Source organism: Silene latifolia, chromosome Y (genome assembly GCF_048544455.1).
Source record: "Silene latifolia isolate original U9 population chromosome Y, ASM4854445v1, whole genome shotgun sequence".
In the NCBI taxonomy this organism is placed as follows: Eukaryota; Viridiplantae; Streptophyta; class Magnoliopsida; order Caryophyllales; family Caryophyllaceae; genus Silene; species Silene latifolia.
In genome coordinates, this window is record NC_133538.1 from 63,274,042 (window position 1) to 63,293,902 (window position 19,861).

At 42.1% G+C, this 19,861-nt stretch overlaps 1 protein-coding gene and 1 non-coding gene across 2 annotated transcripts; both read left to right on the top strand.

The window, feature by feature from the left end:
• The first annotated feature begins 377 nt into the window (after positions 1-377).
• Positions 378-1,421, top strand: LOC141628215 (uncharacterized). Its single transcript, XM_074441385.1, has one exon. It carries the CDS (start codon positions 378-380, stop codon positions 1,419-1,421), a length of 1,044 nt encoding a protein of 347 aa, XP_074297486.1.
• An 8,453-nt stretch (positions 1,422-9,874) lies between these two features.
• On the top strand, positions 9,875-9,981 carry LOC141636158 (small nucleolar RNA R71). The gene has a single exon (XR_012540790.1). It is a non-coding gene; the product is annotated as a small nucleolar RNA R71 (small nucleolar RNA).
• The last annotated feature ends 9,880 nt before the right edge of the window (positions 9,982-19,861 follow it).

The window sequence follows — 19,861 nt, forward strand, 5'->3', positions numbered from 1 at the left end:
TTTAATCCGTATTAAATAATTATCTCAACATCGCGTTTGACTAATTATTAGTCAATAACTCCGACTAACCGCTTAGTCATATTAGGCATCAACATGACTGTATTTTCATACCGTCACATCTCTCAAACGTATCCTATAGGTGTGACTTTTAGGGACCAGTTGATCACCGCCATCAGTATGACAATAACGTCAAACTTATCTAGCAAGCCAACCGTTATTGATAAACGTGGACCAACTGATAATAATACAAAAGTATACCCTTTGATCCTTTTAGAGATTTATATGTCATTGCACTAACTGTGGAGGACACCAGCCCCAACAAGACACTACCGCCTCTACCATCTTTTATCTTGGATTCAGGGGACTGGAATCCAACCATGCTCTACCGTTATTTTGCTTCTAAAACTACAAAGGACATCATTGCTATGGAACCTCCAGCCCCTGATATTGATGACTTTATTTATTGGAAGTTTATTGAGGATGGTGTTTATACAGGTAAGTCGGGATATTTTCTTCTTTGGTCACAAACTCCAGCTGCTTCTTCAGCTCGTTCTAGGCTGCACCAGTTTCCTTGGAACATTGTCTGGAAAAAGACACTCTCACGCAAGTTATCGATCCTTCTTTGGAAAATGGCGCACAATATATTACCCACTAATATAAACTTGTTATCACGAGGTTTGAATGTGGCCCAAGAGTGTCACCTTTGCCACTCTTCACATGAGTCCATGGATCACCTTTTTAGATCGTGTTCGATAGCACAACACTTATGGAAATCTTCTTGGCTTGGTATTAATGCCATGGCAAATCCTTTCATCCCCTTTCTTACATGGATTGCGGATTTTTTAACTTATCTTGCACGTCAATCTTTCGGATTGCACAAGGACTCCGGCTTGATATATTTTTGTTGTATACTCCGTGCAATATGGAACTCTCGGAATTTAGTTGTTTTCCAAAATCATCCGGTCCAGCCGGCAGCTATTTACCATCTCATTGGTAATCTGGTAAGTTCCACTTCTCAGCTACGTCTAATTAGGTCATCTTTTGAACCGCATGCTGTTTGTCTTCCTCCTATCAAGATGGCAGGAATTTGCAATCCTCAAAGCGACCAAGTTGTTTACATTTCACTCTCAATCCAGCAAGATGCGACAATACAGTGCTTCACTGGTATTATTTTGGATTCTGCTTTGGGTGACTCAGTTTCTAACACAATTCGGGCGCGATCGTTGTTTGTTGCATCCGCACGTCTACTCATTTGGGCTATGCAGTATGCTCAACAGAAGAATTATAGCCACGTTTCCTTTCGTATTTCATGTCGAAAATTATCCTCTGTTCTGGCAAACAAATTGCCGGTACCAATTCTTGACGACACTCTGTCTTTCGGATCCGTACTTTGTTTGTACTACACCCTCTATGGTCTGTAAGCCTAGCAACAGGCTAACCTTGTTGTATTTGCTTGTCTTTTAATATAAGGTGTTCATTGTTGTCAAAAAAAAAAGGGAAATGTACATCTCATATTTGCGTAATCCATTATTTTTGCGTAAAGTAGCCTTCTTACGGGCCATTGTTTGGGCAGTCTGTATTATGTTTGGGCAGTCTTTCTACCTTACACAATTTATTTTCATTTTCATTTTTTTTAGACAACTGTGTACTATTATATAAAATAAAGCGTCGATTTACATGATACCTGCAAATTTAGAACAAACATAATTAACAGTACAAACTGACCCAGTAACACAAAGACGACGTTTCTTAAGGGGGGAATGGTAAAGGCCGTCGAAGCAAATAGAACATTCCTCTTTTCTTTTGCGGCCTACGACCATCTTCTGTGTCTTTGTATTTGTGAACCTGCAATAAACAAATCCATTCACCAACGACTTACTCTTTAACTGAGCTTGATCCAGACCCGAACGGTGGGTGGCACAAGATCGTTTAGATTGGCTACATCTGCTACCTGAAAGCGTCTTCAAAGATGAAAAAACAAAATGAGTCTGACTTGGAAACTGATAACAATCATCCATCACAACGAGCTCCAAAGGAGTGCTATCAATTACTGCCACTTCGCACCCCGCATTGTTGTTGCTTGAACTATCATTATGGGACAAACAAGGTCTCTTAGAATTCAGATGATGGGCTGCCTCTTCATCAGAATATCCCAAATCTTCAGAAGGCGAATGCTTCACAGTCAAAGGAGAGGAGGGAACTTCTACTTCCCATGAAAACTGTTCATGAGGAGTTCCCGTCAAGATAAAAGTTTTAGGGGGGAGGGGCCGAATCTTCATATAAGCCCCTGACTTTTGGTGATAAAATTGCAGATTCCTCCAGGACATCAAATTATCATAGTCTGTGGCAGACAGAAACAAGTTTTTGTGGACTTGGTTTTTGTTGGAAAAACTGTAAATAGAAGATTTGGTAACAGAAGGGTTACTGTCACTCTGACTTTGCAAGGGAGTGAAAGTTTTGGCGTTCGACAGGGAATCCATAATCACATCAGGGCTCCTGCAACTTGTGACATTTTCAAGCTCTATCTCATTATGCAACAAAGACACTTGACTACAAGAGGCTTCGACCACTTTATCAAAGGTCGTACACTTAGTATCTGCATCAACATTAAGAAGAGGTTTTTTACCTTTCCTGTCGGTGCCTAAGGGATCAAAATGATATGCGACCCGCTTTCCATTGGGTTTCAAAGCGAGGCAGTCAACTATGGAATTGAGTTCACGACTAACATCCTTATCATGTAAGGGACTTGGAAACAGCCTTTAAAATCCTAGAAGATTTCAATATGAAACTCAATCCATCCAAATGCCATTTCGGGGTATCCTCAGGAAAATTCTTGGGGTACATGGTGACCAAAAGAGGAATAGAAGCTAGCCCAGAACAAATAAGAGCCATACTAGAGCTAGAATCCCCCAAGTCGGTCAAAGATATTGAAACCGACAGACGAGTTGCGACCCTAAATAGATTCATTTCGGATCATCGTAAGATGCAAGGCATTCTATGACCTACTCGGGAAGAACAAAGCATTCAAATGGTTGCTGAACATGAGTCGACCTTCCGGGGAACTCAAAACATACCCGACTACACCTCCGTTACTTGCCAAACCAGGACAAAGGAGAACCCCTGACAGTCTACCTATCGATCCGAAAGCAAGCAATAAGTGGAGTCGACCAAAGAAATTGATGGCCAACAACATCCAGTCTACTATGTAAGCAAAAGTCTCCTAGATGCAGAAACCAGGTATGGCCTACTTGAAAAATATGTACTTGCTTTAGTAATGTCCTGTACTAAACTTCGACCTTATTTTGAAAGTCACCCAATCATTGTAAGAACCAACTTGCCTATCAAATCTGTCCGAGAAGGCCCGAGTTGTCGGCGAGAATGGCGAAATGGTCAGTACAAATCAGCACCTATGATATAACCTTTGAACCCAGGACGGCAATTAAGTCTCAGGCACTAGCAGACTTCGTGGCTGAATTCAGTCCTACCCTAGAACCAGACCTCATAAAAGAGGTCAACCTTCTTGACACACAAAAAACAGACCAGGAATGGATCCTCCATGTAGATGGGGCAACAAATATGAAAGGCACTGGCCTAGGATTAGTCCTAAAATCACCACAGGGAGACCTGATTGCACAGGCTGTTAGTTGTGAGTTCAAAGCCACGAATAATGAGGCTGAATATGAAGCCCTGATTGCTGGATTAAAGGTATGTATAGAACTCGGTGTAGCAAACCTCAAGGTAAAAACTGACTCTCTTTTAATTTCCAATCAAGTTAAAGGAGTATATGCTGCAAAAGATTCAAAAATGATACTCTATTTGGAATATGTCAAAAACCTTTGCAAAAAATTCAAAACCTTTGACATTGACCAAATACCAAGGGACTTAAATACCCAGGCGGATGCCCTAGCCAGCCTGGGATCAAATTTCAGCCCTGCTGTGTTTGACAAAATACCCATCGTCCACTGCTTTGGAACCAACCATAGAAAAGCACGAACAATTTGCCCTATTCAGGAAGATACAAATTCCTGGACTAAACCTTACTATGATTGGTTCCTACAGGGATACTCCTGCAAATAAAAACGAAGCAAGGGCCACGAAAATCAAAGCATCCACTTATACCATTATAAATAACACCTTGTTTAAAAAGTCTCGGGCTGGACCTTACTTACGTTGCCTGGAACCAAATGAAGCCTTGACCAGGTTATAGAAGACATACATAATGGCTCTGCGGAAATCATAAAGGTGGAAGAAGCCTGGCAAGCAAAATTCTCCGGACAGGCTACTTAAGCCAACCCGAGAGCCGATCGCATAGCATAGCATACGGCTCGAAATGTGAAGCTGTCAAATCCATTCCCCTATATCCATCAACCATCAGAACTACTACATTCCATCTCGGCCCCCTGGCCATTCATGAAATGGGGCATGGACATAGTAGGAAAGCTACCTCGGCGCACTGGACAAAAAGTCTTTATGCTAGCAATGTGACTACTTTTCCAAATGGATAGAGGCGGACTCTTACGGGCAAGTCAAAGAAAAAGATGTCATATCATTCATCAAAAGAAATATCATATGTAGATATGGAATACCTTCAGAAATAGTCCGTGATAATGGGACACAATTTGTGGGAAAAAGAACGACCAATTTCGTGCACAATGGAATATCAATTTAGTCACATCTACACCAGGCTACCCTAAAGCCAACGGCCAAGCAGAATCAAGCAACAAAGTAGTAATCAGTTGCTGAAGAAAAAGCCGAAAAGAAGAAAAGGAAGATGGGCGAGAAGAGCTCCCCTAGTTCTATGGGGCGACGGGACCACACCCAAAACGACCACGGGCCAAACACCATATTCCCTGGTCTATGGTCGTGAAGCGATAATACAGTGAAATTCATGTGCCAACTACGAAGCGGACTGAACACAATAGAAGAAAACAGACCCTATTACAAGATAACCTACTCTTAACAGAGGAACTGAGAGATGCAGCCAAAGTCAGGATAGCCGCCTACCAACAGACAGTAGCCAGGAGTTACAACAAAAATGTCAATATCAGAGTATTCAAAGAAGGAGACCTGGTATTAAGGAAAGTTTTCCCAACACCGAGAGAAAAGAATGCGGGCAAACTAGCCCCTACATGGGAAGGCCCGTACTTAATTGATTCAATAGTGGGACAAGGAGCTTACAGGCTACAAACTCTGGAAGGAGAAATGATCCCGGATCTTGGAACATTCTCCACTTAAAACTATTTCATATCCGAGAAGCGGGTAAAACTACTCACCCTATATACATGTGCTAAGTTTCATACCTGCTATGTGCTAAATTACTTGCCTATCATTCTTAATTTCACCTAAAACTTTATTTCAAATCCTGAAAACTTGTTTTACGCCTTCTTTTTACTTATTATATGTTATACTTTAGGCTTAAACAAATGTTCAGGATTGAGGGCCACTCCACCCAACCGAACAAGCATTTCTAAAAATGCTCTAATTTGGCACTTTGCCTGCTCGACCCGAAAAATAAACCGAGCTCAAGTACATAAAAAGACAAGTACAAAGGTGGAATAGACCATAGTACTTGTCAAAAAGCCCTCTGACAGTGAGGGCCATAAGCCCTCCCCGACCGTGCAACCACCCTCATTCTTAAAAGCCCTCTGACAGGCGGAAAAAGCCACCATTCCCCATAAACACGGGAATGAGGGCCATAAGCCCTCCTGACAGGCATTATTCTAACAAAAATATCACATGAATATACGGTACAAATTCCGGTCAAAACAAAGCAAAGAAAATCAAGAAGGGAAAGGACATATATATTCAAACCTACCCAGGAATACATCCTTCCCAGGCAAAAAGAACACACCGTTCATTCGAGCAAAGCCAACAAAAACCAAAACAAATCCTAAATCATTTGTTCAGGGAACATCCCCCCCTGAATAGGCCAAAACAACGCAAACAAAAAAAAAATATATAAAAATATTTCAAACTAGCCCACCTTGGACACGATGAGTGAGCCAATCCCCCCTCATCGTGACCTCTTCTTCTTCATCTCCATCCCCTTCAACATCACTATTTTTCCCTTTGGATGGAGGAGAATCCACCTCCTCATCAGCATGCAACTTACAAAGCTCGGGATCGTGGTATTGAGATCGCCGATTCGATCGGGATTCCAAAAAGCGACTTCAACAGGCTCTTTCATAGCATCCACACGACCCTTGCCAAAGAAATACAGGCAAACATCTTTATACCCGGCCCGAACCTCGTCCCTCTCCACGACCAATTCTTCATTTACTTTTATTTGCTCTTGCATAGCACCTTTTCGACCTTCAATTCCTCCTGGGCAATATCAAACTTGGCACGAAGAGCTTTCAAGGCATCTGAGCGATTTCGACTAGAGACTCCACCGAAGAACCGAGCCTTCCCCGCCTCATTATCCTCCTTCAACGAATGATTCTCGACCTTGGACACCTCCAATCGACTTTAAACTTGTCGGCATCTTTTTCAAGATTTGTACCTCCCAATCAAGGCATTTTTAGACCATGGGTGATTCCAGTTGACAGGTACTCCTCAAAGCACATCATTAACATTCTAAAAACAAAAAGAAAATGGCCATCTAAGCCACAAAAAAAAGAAAACACACACAAAAACCCACAACAAACAAAGACAAAAAAATATATACCTCCTGAAGCATGGTAACCAGGTTGGCAGCATAATCCCTGGAACGATACATAGCGGCCAAAGCACACGAGCGAAGCCTCCTGCTGGTACTTAAAATAAGGATCATCAACCACAAAAGCCGAGCCTGAATTTGATCCTTAGCAAAATGGACCTCATCCATACGAGCCACGACTCCCCGACCTCATGAACTCCTCCCAAAGACTCATCCACTCTCTTCCTCTTCTCGGGACGATCACTTTCATCCACAACCTTTTCGGGCGATACCAACCGAGCCCCTGCATGCATTCCGAATTTGAACAAGACTATCACTCCCAGTTGCCTCTTTGCTCTTTGACTTCTCCCCGTAATTTGAGAAACCCCGCCTTCACCAAAGACAGGACCAAAACTAGCAATCTGGCGAAGCCCTGGTAGCGCACGACGAGTTTCTAAAATCAGCAATAAAAGCATGGATCCAATACAGGAAAACAGAATGACAAAACAAGCAAAAGAACTTACTCCCTGATGAAGATGCCCCTGGAACCTTAGTGCTCTTCACGGGCTTATAAGTGCTCAACTTAGCCTTCTTAAAACGAGGCATAGCGGCTTGCCCCTGCAGGCGAGGCCAAGCCCTCTCCTCTTGGGCAACGCCATAAACGATGCTATCCGGTCGGTGAGCCCCTCAAAGATCGGGATCATTCACCCAGTCATTTACTAAAAGAAAACACGGGCAAAGTAAGTAAACTCTCCAAAAAATACTATTACCAAACCAAAAATTATGCGGGGAAAGAAAGATTACCTCCTTCAACAATTTGGATAATTGAGATAGTCTAGGTCGGGGGCAATTGAATCGACCTTGATAAACATATAAGTCTAAGCCCGACCTTTATCATCCCTGAATCAAAATTGGTGATCGGGTGAGCCATCTTTGACCGACTCGAAAATTGAACCTCCCAGTAGAATGACTCTTCAGATGATAAACATTCTTAAAATCATCCAGAGTAATAACCAACTTATGCTTAGAACATAAATGCTCAATAGAATGGACAATCTTCCAAACCATTGGCATGAGTTGAAACGGAGGAACCCTAATAGCCCCGATCACCTCGGCCATAAAAGGAGAAAGGGAAGTTGACCACCACCCCGAAAGCCCACTCAAAAATACAGAACCAACCGGGCTACTCCAATTAGCCATGACGGGACCATTCTCGGGAATCCAAACCTCGGCCCATGAGGAATGAGACCCCCGCCCTTTATATAATGCTCAAAAGCGGGTTTGAGTTGATTAGCCTCATGGAAAGAGACTGCTAAAGCCTTATTAGGAGAATACTCAACCCCCTTATAAGACATGGACAGAACCTGCGGAGGAGGAACAACCTCCACCACGTCATCCTCGGGAATGACTTGGGGACCCCCTCAACCTCGGCAGAAGCCATTTCAACTTCAACGGGAACTTTTTCAACCTCGGCAGAGCTTTTGAAGCTCTTTGTCCTTCTCCTCGCCACCAGCCATATATTATTTTTTCTGAAAGATGAATTTTTGCAAAGGAAGAATTTTTTAGAAAGAGAAAGAAGAAAGTTAGAGATTGGAATGTGAAGACATACACGAAACAAACAAGATATTTATAGCCGCAAAACCATAACGGCTAGGAAAGCAAGTGGTTAAGATCAATCATGACTCTCCTAGGGTTTTGTGAACCTACCCTATTTATGGCAAGTAACCGTTACAAGAAGTTGAAGCAAACACAAATTCTGAATCCGATAGAAAATCCCTGCACAAATCACTTGCCTGGCCCAAATTTTTATCTCCTCATTCCTGGCGGACAATAAAGGAATAAGAAGATAAGGGGCAATTGTTGGGCCCTAAATTATCTGCCTAACCTGATATAGGCCAGGCAATGACCAAAGACAACTTCCAGGCTCTAGAGATCTAAAGCCAGGCATTACTCTAAGACGGACGGGCACTAAGCGGGAGTTGATTAAAGACAAAGGCGAGAAATAACTAGCGGCTGAAAAGGTAAAGCACCAGGCCATTGCGGACAACAAACAAGCAGTCTCATATGTTCCCTACAAAAAAGGAAGACCAATTCCAGAAGGCAAAGATATAGGGGCGAGTTAAAGCAACGGCTAAGAAAGAAGCAACCATCTCAGGGTAAATAGGGCACATTCCCTATTTACCAGGAAAACCTAAACGGCACAAAGGGATTGAAAGCAACCACCTATAAATAGAAAGAAAGGGAAGACAAGAAGGATCATCGAGAGACCATCACTTTTACTCATATACTTTGTATTCTTAAGCAATATACTACTTTCATCACGCCTGATATAACAATACCTGTCAGGCTATCCAAAATCATAGTAACAATCACTCCTGGCTTGGTGCCCGTGGTTTTTTCCCTTATTCCCAGGGTTTTTCCACGTATAAAATCCTTGTGTCATTATTTATTAGTTTGTTTTACATTTAATTATATCAATCAGGCAAGTTATTCGAGTTAGATCACCCTACATATAAATCACGGCGGGACGCTCTAGATCACCGAAAATCCTGCTAAAACACTAGCCAATTGAGCAATTTGGCTCTCTAGTAGCTTCATCCCGGCCTCTCTAGCTTGGGACTCCTTCAGCAGCAGGTTCTTAAACTCAGCAAAATAAGAACCATGGGATTGTTATTCTTCTTTGCTGGCACATAAGGAGGTTTTTGGTATTGTTGTTGCTTATGATGAGGAGGCATATAAGCTTGCTGCTGCTGCTGTTGTGGAGGTTGAATCGGATTCAGGACATTCTGGCTACTCCACCTCAAGTTGGGGTGGAAATTCGGCTCATAGTACGTGTTTGTCTGCCTATAGTGTTGAAAGGCAGCACAAGACTCAAAGGGGACAGAACAATTTTCTGAGACATGCCCCTCAGCTCCACATCTTCTACAGACGAAAGGACCGTCTGAAACAGCGTTAACATGGTACATCCCACCTTTAGAAGCTCCTCCCAATTCATATTTGTCAAACCTTGCAGTGAGAGCTTCTAGTGTAGCAACAGAGGAAGATTCAGCAGCTCTCCTCTGGTTTCCTCTCGAATTCCCATATTCAGCCTTTTGAGTGGCCAAATCATCGATGATCTTCCACCCCTTAGTCTCTCCCATGTTCTCAGCAAATCGGCCATTGGCTGCAGCATCCAAAATAGCCCTCTGATCGTTATACAGCCCATTATAGAACTGGTTGCAAAGAATCCATTTTTCGAACCCATGATGCGGTATGGTTCGCACCAGTTTCTTGAAACGGACCCATGCTTCATGAAAGTTCTCATCAGGCCCTTGTTTAAAGCTCGTGATCTGAGCTCTAATGGCATTCGTCTTTGAGGCAGAGAAGTACTTTTTGTAGAATGCCAGGGCTAAGGAATTCCAGTCGGTGATCCCATGAGCGGCTCGGTTCGGATCTCTATACCACTCCCTTGCAGCATCACGAAGGGAGAAAATGAACATGGTCTCCTTGATCTGATCTTGGGTCACACCGGCCGGCGGGGGTATAGAGCAGCAATAATCAATAAAAATCTCCATGTGCTTGGCTGCATCTTCATTTGCAGCTCCCCCGAACTGGTTTCTCTCACCCATGTTAATATAGGAAGGCTTTGGCTCGAATTTTCTTCACTCCCCAGGTAGTTCGAATCCTTTGTAGAGATTCGCAGCTGTAGGCTCTGAGTGACTAGCAATGGTTGCTTCTTCAGCCATGACTGGGATTTCTGGAGAAGTAACTGTCTCAGCTGAAGAAATTGAAGCAGGAGATGTAGGTGGATCTCCTTGAACGAGCGTTCTCGTAGTAGCTTGACAGAGTACTCAGCTCTTCCTCTGTCGGTAATACCCTTTGTGATCGTCTCAACTCGCGCAAGGATTTTTCGATCTCAGGATTTAATGGTACTAGTTCACCACCCTGTGACCTGCGCATAAGAAGAAACTACAAAAAGAATATAAGAAAAGTTTAAGGAACGGAAGTCCCTTAAACTAAAGAAAGACTAAATAAAAACAACTAAAAATTAGAACAATTGCCTCCCCGGCAACGGCGCCAAAATTTGATACCCGTCGTGAGGTGTCAAAAATAAATTTATAATCTCTAACTACAACTATAGCTAGCGGCGATCGGGTCGAACCACGAGAGGCAGACGTAATTTCTAGTTGTCTAAATTCGGTCTAAGGTAACAATAAGGTGGGGGTTTGATTGGATTTGGTCTACAACTAATGAGCAATAAAATAAAGTGAACTAGGCAAACGGATGAAATCAAGTATAAAAAGAGGTACTAGGATGGTCGGTTCGTTATAGTTTCGGCGGCAGCATATTAAACAGGTCTAAATCAAACACATGAGGCGGGAAATAAAGCGGTCCTCTCGGTCCACTCTTAACAGATAGCATCTTTCGATCTCGCTATAAGTCCCTAATATCACTAATACTGACTCTCGTCCTGAAAAGTGACTAATAATCTAAACTTTACCTATCTTTCGATCTCAGCACAGTTTAGTCATTTTAATTGGTGTCCTAGCAACTTTCCCTATCTTTCGATCTAATGGGTCAGTCATAAATTAAGCATCTAACTGGTCGCATGCATTCGATTCGTTAAATACAACATTAAAATCAATTAAAACGAAAGGTAACCTCACGTGGTCAGTCGATCGACCAGGTATGGCGATCGATCGATCGACACGCGATTTCGATCAAATTAATACTACGCCGCCTACGCTATAATTCCCCTACATCCTAGCACAATTGATTTAGCTACTCATGGCTATGGCGAAAATAACAATAATATTGACGATAAAGACTCTTTGAATTCATGCTAAAAATAGTAGAACAAACAATTAACATAAAGCGATAAAAGGGTTTCGGGAACCTACCTAGCAATTCTATGCTAACAACGAATAAAGATGAACTGAAAGTAGAACGGAAGGAATACCGAAAATTGCAGAAGAATAGTAACGGAATGATTAGAAATATGAATGAAAATCCAATGCGAAAATAATATCCCGAACCCTAATTATTAAAGCTAATGAAAACTCAATGTAAAAGCGATGAATTTCGAATAAAAACTAGATAGATGTATCGATGTTCTAGGTTACGTTATATAGCAAACATACGTAACACTTATTATCAAAACCTAAACATCATGGGCTTCAAGTTCCTCGATCTTTTAATTCTCGTCTGGGATAGCAGTTTGGTCGATCGACTACATCGACCAAGCATAGCAGTCGATCGACTGCTCTTCAGTGTACAGTAGCTTCTGGAACCCGCAGGTTTGTCGATCGACTGATGGTAGTGGTCGATCGACCGCTTGAGCTGCTACTTGACTTCTATAATCTCGTGGATTTGTCTTTTGGGCTTTGAAGTGCGCACCAAGCTCATTTCTCGAGTCAATACTTCACGTCAATTGCAATGCAGGATAGTCGGGGACGGATTCAGCTCAATTTCCGTTGAATTCTTCACATTTCTGCAATAAAGTACAAAAACACGAAAGTAGACGGAAATGGGGGAAATGGTAGCTTAAACTACACAAATGAGCTCTGAAATGCGTGTAAAATGAGGTGCAAAACATCATATAAAAAACACGCATCACATGTTCAAAGTCGGAGAGGGCCTCCACTGACAAATTCAAATTTCGTAAGGCTAAGCCTCTACGAAATAAAGCTTTCACATTAGAGGGCTCAAAATCTTAGACAAAATTATAGAAACACCAAGCCTGGGTGAAATGGGAGAGTTTCAACTCACAAGCTGCTAAATTGAGTAGAAGGGATAGGGCTAGAGGTGGCAATCGGGTCACTCGGGTCGGTTATGGGTCGGATCAAAGCGGGTCGGGTCATATCGGGTTCGGGTTGAGTCGGGTCAATTTGTTCTTCAATTCGGTTCGGTTTGGGTTGGGTCGCTATCGGGTCGGGTCAACAATAAGCTTGGTTCGGGTCGGGTCGGGTCAAGTTATGTCGGGTCATTATATGGGGCGGGTCATGTTGGGTCAAAGTTTTTAATCGGGTCGAGATCAGTTCGGTTCGGGTTTTTGTGGATCGGTTCAAAGTATTGAATCGGGTTGAGTTCGGTTCATTTCGGGTTTTTTTTTTGGTTAGGTAAAAAAAATTAATCGGGTCGAGTTCGGCTTAATTTGGTTTGGTCGTGTGTTGCCGTGTCAGGTAAATTATTAAGTCGGGTCAAAACACCTGATCAATTGTGAGTCTGATCGGTATGATTTTTGACTTTGAGAGTTAGGCCGGTGTGTTAGTCTTCGTAAGACTTAAATTTATACAAATAGCTTATTTGACTTAAGGTGAGCGATTTTGGCAAATCTTGTATAGTGATAATATAATGTCACCAACCTAGTAGCCTTTAAGAAAGGTTTAACTAAAATGAAACAATGAGCGATTTATAGGATCGAGATTTTCGAGACTAGTCATGATTTAGCCAATCCTCGAGTATTAATATGATGAAATAAGAACTACAATAATCATAGATGTTCAAGTTATAATATTAGATAAATCTAATGACTTTTCTATACTTTACATTTGATATTAACGTTTAACAGTATTAATGTCTTGAGTCGGATGACGAGTAAACAATGGATAACACAATCAACCAAACGTAATGAGCCACTGACGAGTAATCATTACTATGGATATGTCAACTCCATTAACGTGACCGTGTTTAATTATTTCATATATACACACATTTATAAAAGTAAATTAATAACTTCATTACTGATTCTTTAGTTGGTTTCCTATTGGGTAGCTTTACATTAATACATAGTGTAAAACAGATCCAAATATAACACTTCATTATTACTTCATTACTTTTCCCGAGTACTTGTAATCTTGACAAATCTCAGACACTTTAAATTATACCACTGCGATTTCAATTTTGTTGTCCTGTATGGCTTAAGGTGATGTATGACTAAGCATCCTCAGTATAATGAATAATGATAGTATTACGTTAGAAAGCTTTAACTAAAATGAAACTAATAGCGAATCGATAAGATCGAGATAACACAATGAGTCAGGGTCACTGACGAGTATAACGTTAAAAACGTTAAAAATATTACCTTGCTCAGTCGATCGACTGAGGTTTACAGTTCCAGAAGCTTCTGTAACCCGCATATCAGTCGATCGACCTGGTATATCAGTCGATCGACTGATATACCTGGTAGACGCCTTGTTCTTGTTATTTTTCGTTAAAGCTTTCTTTTGACTCGGCTCAGCCTCATTCTTTTCAGGGGCATCCTCGACCATAGCAGGCCCCTCCAGGGTAGACCCACTCCTCAAAGTATTGGCATTCAGGGTCTCTTTCTGGTCAGTTTGAGTGGGTAAGTGTCAGGAGCTCGAGTGGTACTCTTACTAATTTGTTGGGCCCTAAATTATCTGCGACTGATATAGGCCAGGCAACAGCCAAAGACAACTTCCAGGCTCTAGAGATCTAAAGCCAGGCATTACTCTAAGACGGACAGGCACTAAGCAGGAGTTGATTAAAGACAGGCGAGAAATAACTAGCAGCCTGAAAAGGTAAAGCACCAGGCCATTGCAGGCAACAAACAAGCAGTCTCATATGTTCCCTACAAAAAAGGAAGACCAATTCCAGAAGGCAAAGATATAGGGAGCAGTCAAAGCAACGGCTAAGAAAGAAGCAACCATCTCCGGGTAAATAGGGCACATTCCCTATTTACCAGGAAAACCTAAACGGCACAAAGGGATTGAAAGCAACCACCTATAAATAGAAAGAAAGGGAAGACAAGAAGGATCATCGAGAGACCATCACTTTTACTCATATACTTTGTATTCTTAAGCAATATACTACTTTATCACGCCTTTGATATAACAATACCTTGTCGGGCTATCCAAAATCATAGTAACAATCACTCCGGCTTGGTGCCCGTGGTTTTTTCCCTTATTCCCGGGGTTTTTCCACGTATAAAATCCTTGTGTCATTATTTATTAGTTTGTTTTACATTTAATTATATCAATCAGGCAAGTTATTCGAGTTAGATCACCCTACATATAAATCCCTGGCAGGACGCTCTAGATCACCGAAAATCCTGCTAAAACAATTGGCGCCCACCGTGGGGCATCTAACTCAAAAATAATCAAAAGCCCACCATCAAAATACCACAAAAAAAACTAAGAAAAAATGGCGGGGAGATAGCATTGAGCAACAATTAGTTTGCAAACAAACAACGATTGTTGGAGATGGAACAACCGAAACAAAAAATGATCCAGTGAAGTCAAGTGGCAAAATTGAAAGAATCGAGAATCCGGCCCTAAAGATACGATTGGGAGAAAAAGCTTCAGGATCAAAATTGAAAGTCCAGCCTGGCACACCATTCTCCTCCATCATAAGGAACATTGACTTCTCCAATATTGGTACTCCAACTCCATCCAAAGCAGGAGAAGAAACGGACTCAGGAGAACTCCAAAATCAAGAACTCCAAGATCGGACTAACACAATGACCATTATGATGGCTATGCTCCAGGAAATCCAAAAACTTCATGAGAGATTTGAAAAGATCCCAGGAGTTCCTACCCCAATTGAAGAAGCAAATCCAGAAAGCTATGCTGATTCTCCCTTCGTGGATGAAATAGCAAAAACAGACCTGCCAAAGAAGTTTGTGATTCCCTCAATGAGAATCTATGATGGAACCACTGATCCACAAAACCATGTTGCCTATTACAAGCAAAGAATGGCGGACATCAATTCCCGATGAACTACGTCAAGTCTCGCATGTGTAAGGGATTTGGAACAACTCGAATGGACTGCCTTGCAATGGTACATAAACTGCCAAATGGAAGCATCAAGTCCTTTTTGACCTGGTCAATTCTTTCAATCATCGGTTTGCAGCAGGGAACTAGAGAAGAGATCCAGTGACTGCACGGGGTTAACGAAGCTTTGTAGAATCAATCGATCATACATGACAAGATTCAACAAAGAAAAAGTATCAATCCCGGATGTGATGTTGGAACGACCATTGAAGCTTTCAGGCAAGGGCTACCCCTGGACAGTGACTTTTATGATGAAATGACCATGAAGCCCTGTCATACCTTTGAAGATGTCCAAGCATTAGCCATAGGCTATATAAGGCTGGAAGAAGACAAAGGCTACAAGGCGACAATCCGACAACAACTCAGGATATGACAAAACCAACAGGAAAAGCTTTAACAACAAAGGAAACAATTCCAGGCCATCTCCCTACGCAAGACCTGACGGATCGAAGTCAACTATACACATGAACAACGAGGTAACTCCTATACTTATCCTCTGTCCGGGAATATAACTTCTCTGTTGACATTGCGGGGATTAATCAAGAGACTTGACCATATGGGAGACATTGTCAAGTGGCCAAAGAAGTCGGACAACCCCAACTCAAGGAAGGACACCACCAGGTGGTGTGAATTTCACATGGACATAGGTCACACAAAAGAAGAATGCCTGGGATTACGGAGACAAGTGGCTTACCTGCTAAAGAAAGGATACCAGAAAGACTTGATGCCAACAAAGAACAGGGAAGATGACGGAACAAGAAGAAACACAGAAAGGCAACAACGTGACCTACCCCCTGCACCACCCATTTATGAAGTCAAATTCATCAATGGAGGATCGAAATTTGTGGCTTTGACAGTTCAATTTGCTAAGAAAATTGCCAGGGAGTCAAAAATGAAATCTCCTTTTAAATCTATCAATTTACCTCAAATTACTTTTGACGACAACGTGATATGCGGGGCATTCCAGGACCTCCACCATGACATGACTTGGTAATCACCATGCAAATAGGGACCGCACGTGTCATGAGAATCCTGGTAGATGGAGGCGATTGATAAACCTGATCATGCTTGATGTCCTTAAAGCAATGAAGATTGATGAGAGCCAAATCATAAAGAAGTCTAATGTCCTAGTAGGATTCAGTGGAGAAACAAGAAACACACTAGGAGAAATACACCTACCCACATATGTGGAAGGAGTATCTTCATATGAAAGATTTGGAGTCTGGTGCTGTCATCCTATAATGCTATATTGGGAAGACCATGGATCCACAACATAAGAGCCATACCCTCTACCTATCACCAATGCATCAAAATACCAACAGAATGGGGAGTAGCAACCATTAAAGGTGAACAAAAATCTGCCCAGGAATGTTATACCGAGGCATTGAAGCCTTCCAAGACAGGTAAGTCCCTCGCCTAGCAATTCGATACCCTGTCGGGACAACTCATGTGGCAGAAACCAAAATGGAAACCGATCAAGTAATTTTAGACCCCGAGTACCCCGACAGCACGTCTCGGTAGGATCTCGATGTCCCGACAATATCGGACCCAGAATTAGTAAGTTTTCTTAAAAGTAAATCTTCATGTTTTGCCTGGTCACATTTTGATATGACCGGAATAGATGCCAATATTATTACACATAAACTAAATGTTGATGAGTCTTATAAGCCTGTCCGTGAGAAAAAGAAGAAAATTTTGCATTGAAAGACATGCCATCATCAATGAAGAAGTAGACAAACTACTGGACATGGGGATGATAAGAGAAGTCATGTACCCCGGTGGCTAGCCAACGTAGTGGTGGTTCAAAAGAAGAATGGCAAGTGGAGAGTCTGTGTAGATTACACTGGACCTCAATAAAGCTTTGTCCAAAAGACCCATTTCCACTCCCACACATAGATGCAATGGTGGATGCCACAGCAGGACATGAACTCCCGACATTCATGGATGCCTCAAGTGGATTCAACCAAATCAAGATGCACCCATCGATCGGGGAACATCTGCATTTATCACGAGAAAAGGCATATCTTTGCTACACAAAGAATGCCTTTTGGCCTGAAAAATGCGGGGGCAACATACTCAACGCCCGGTCAACACAATGTTCAAAGATCAAATAGGGGACACCATGGAAGTCTATATTGATGACATGGTAGTTAAATCAAAGAAAGCTGAAGATCATGTAAGGGACTTGGAAACGACCTTTAAAATCCTAGAAGATTTCAATATGAAACTCAATCCATCCAAATGCCATTTCGGGGTATCCTCGGGAAAATTCTTGGGGTACATGGTGACCAAAAGAGGAATAGAAGCTAGCCCAGAACAAATAAGAGCCATACTAGAGCTAGAATCCCCCAAGTCGGTCAAAGATATTGAAACGACGGGACGAGTTGCGGCCCTAAATAGATTCATTTCGGATCATCGGTAAGATGCAAGGCATTCTATGACCTACTCGGGAAGAACAAAGCATTCAAATGGTTGCACGAACATGAGTCACCTTCCAGGAACTCAAAACATACCCGACTACACCTCCGTTACTTGCCAAACCAGGACAAAGGAGAACCCCCGACAGTCTACCTATCAGTCACGAAACAATGATAAGTGGAGTCGACCAAAGAAATTGATGGCCAACAACATCCAGTCTACTATGTAAGCAAAAGTCTCCTAGATGCGAGAAACAGGTATGGCCTACTTGAAAAATATGTACTTGCTTTAGTAATGTCCTGTACTAAACTTCGACCTTATTTTGAAAGTCACCCAATCATTGTAAGAACCAACTTGCCTATCAAATCATCACGAGAAGGCCGAGTTGTCGAGCGAGAATGGCGAAAATGGTCGGTACAAATCAGCACCTATGATATAACCTTTGAACCCAGGACGGCAATTAAGTCTCGAGCACTAGCGGACTTCGTGGTCAATTCAGTCCTACCCTAGAACCGGACCTCATAAAAGAGGTCAACCTTCTTGACACACAAAAAAAGACCGGGAATGGATCCTCCATGTAGATGGGGCAACAAATATGAAAGGCACTGGCCTAGGATTAGTCCTAAAATCACCACGGGGAGACCGATTGCACAGCCGTTAGTTGTGAGTTCAAAGCCACGAATAATGAGGTGAATATGAAGCCCCGATTCTTTGGATTAAAGGTATGTATAGAACTCGGTGTAGCAAACCTCAAGGTAAAAACCGACTCTCTTTTAATTTCCAATCAAGTTAAAGGAGTATATCCGCAAAAGATTCAAAAATGATACTCTATTTGGAATATGTCAAAAACCTTTGCAAAAAATTCAAAACCTTTGACATTGACCAAATACCAAGGGACTTAAATACCCAGGCGGATGCCCTAGCCGACTGGGATCAAATTTCAGACCTGCTTTGTGTTTGACAAAATACCCATCGTCCACTGCTTTGGAACCAACCATAGAAAAGCACGAGCAATTTGCCCTATTCGGGAAGATACAAATTCTGGACTAAACCTTACTATGATTGGTTCCTACGGGGATACTCCCGCAAATAAAAACGAAGCAAGGGCCACGAAAATCAAAGCATCCACTTATACCATTATAAATAACACCTTGTTTAAAAAGTCTCAGACTGGACCTTACTTACGTTGCACGGAACCAAATGAAGCCTTGACCAGGTTATAGAAGACATACATAATGGCTCTGCGGAAATCATAAAGGTGGAAGAAGCCTGGCAAGCAAAATTCTCCGGACAGGCTACTTCGGCCAACCCGAGAGCCGATGCATAGCATACTGACTCGAAATGTGAAGCTGTCAAATCCATTCCCCCTATATCCATCAACCATCAGAACTACTACATTCCATCTCGGCCCCCTGGCCATTCATGAAATGGGGCATGGACATAGTAGGAAAGCTACCTCGGGCGCACTGGACAAAAAGTCTTTATGCTAGCAATGATGACTACTTTTCCAAATGGATAGAGGCGGACTCTTACAGGCAAGTCAAAGAAAAAGATGTCATATCATTCATCAAAAGAAATATCATATGTAGATATGGAATACCTTCAGAAATAGTCTGTGATAATGGGACACAATTTGTGGGAAAAAGAATGACCAATTTCGTGCACAATGGAATATCAATTTAGTCACATCTACACCAGGCTACCCTAAAGCCAACGGCCAAGCAGAATCAAGCAACAAAGTAGTAATCAGTTGCCTGAAGAAAAAGCTGAAAAGAAGAAAAGGAAGATGGGCAGAAGAGCTCCCCCTAGTTCTATGGGCTGACAGGACCACACCCAAAACAGCCACAGGCCAAACACCATATTCCCTGGTCTATGGTGTGAAGCGATAATACCAGCTGAAATTCATGTGCCAACTACAGAAGCGGCTGAACACAATAGAAGAAAACAGACCTCTATTACAAGATAACCTACTCTTAACAGAGGAACTGAGAGATGCAGCCAAAGTCAGGATAGCCGCCTACCAACAGACGGTAGC

What these genes read in the sequence shown, in the direction of transcription:
- LOC141628215 (XM_074441385.1), top strand. Translation starts at nt 378, where the DNA reads ATGCTCTACCGTTATTTTGCTTCTAAAACTACAAAGGACATCATTGCT.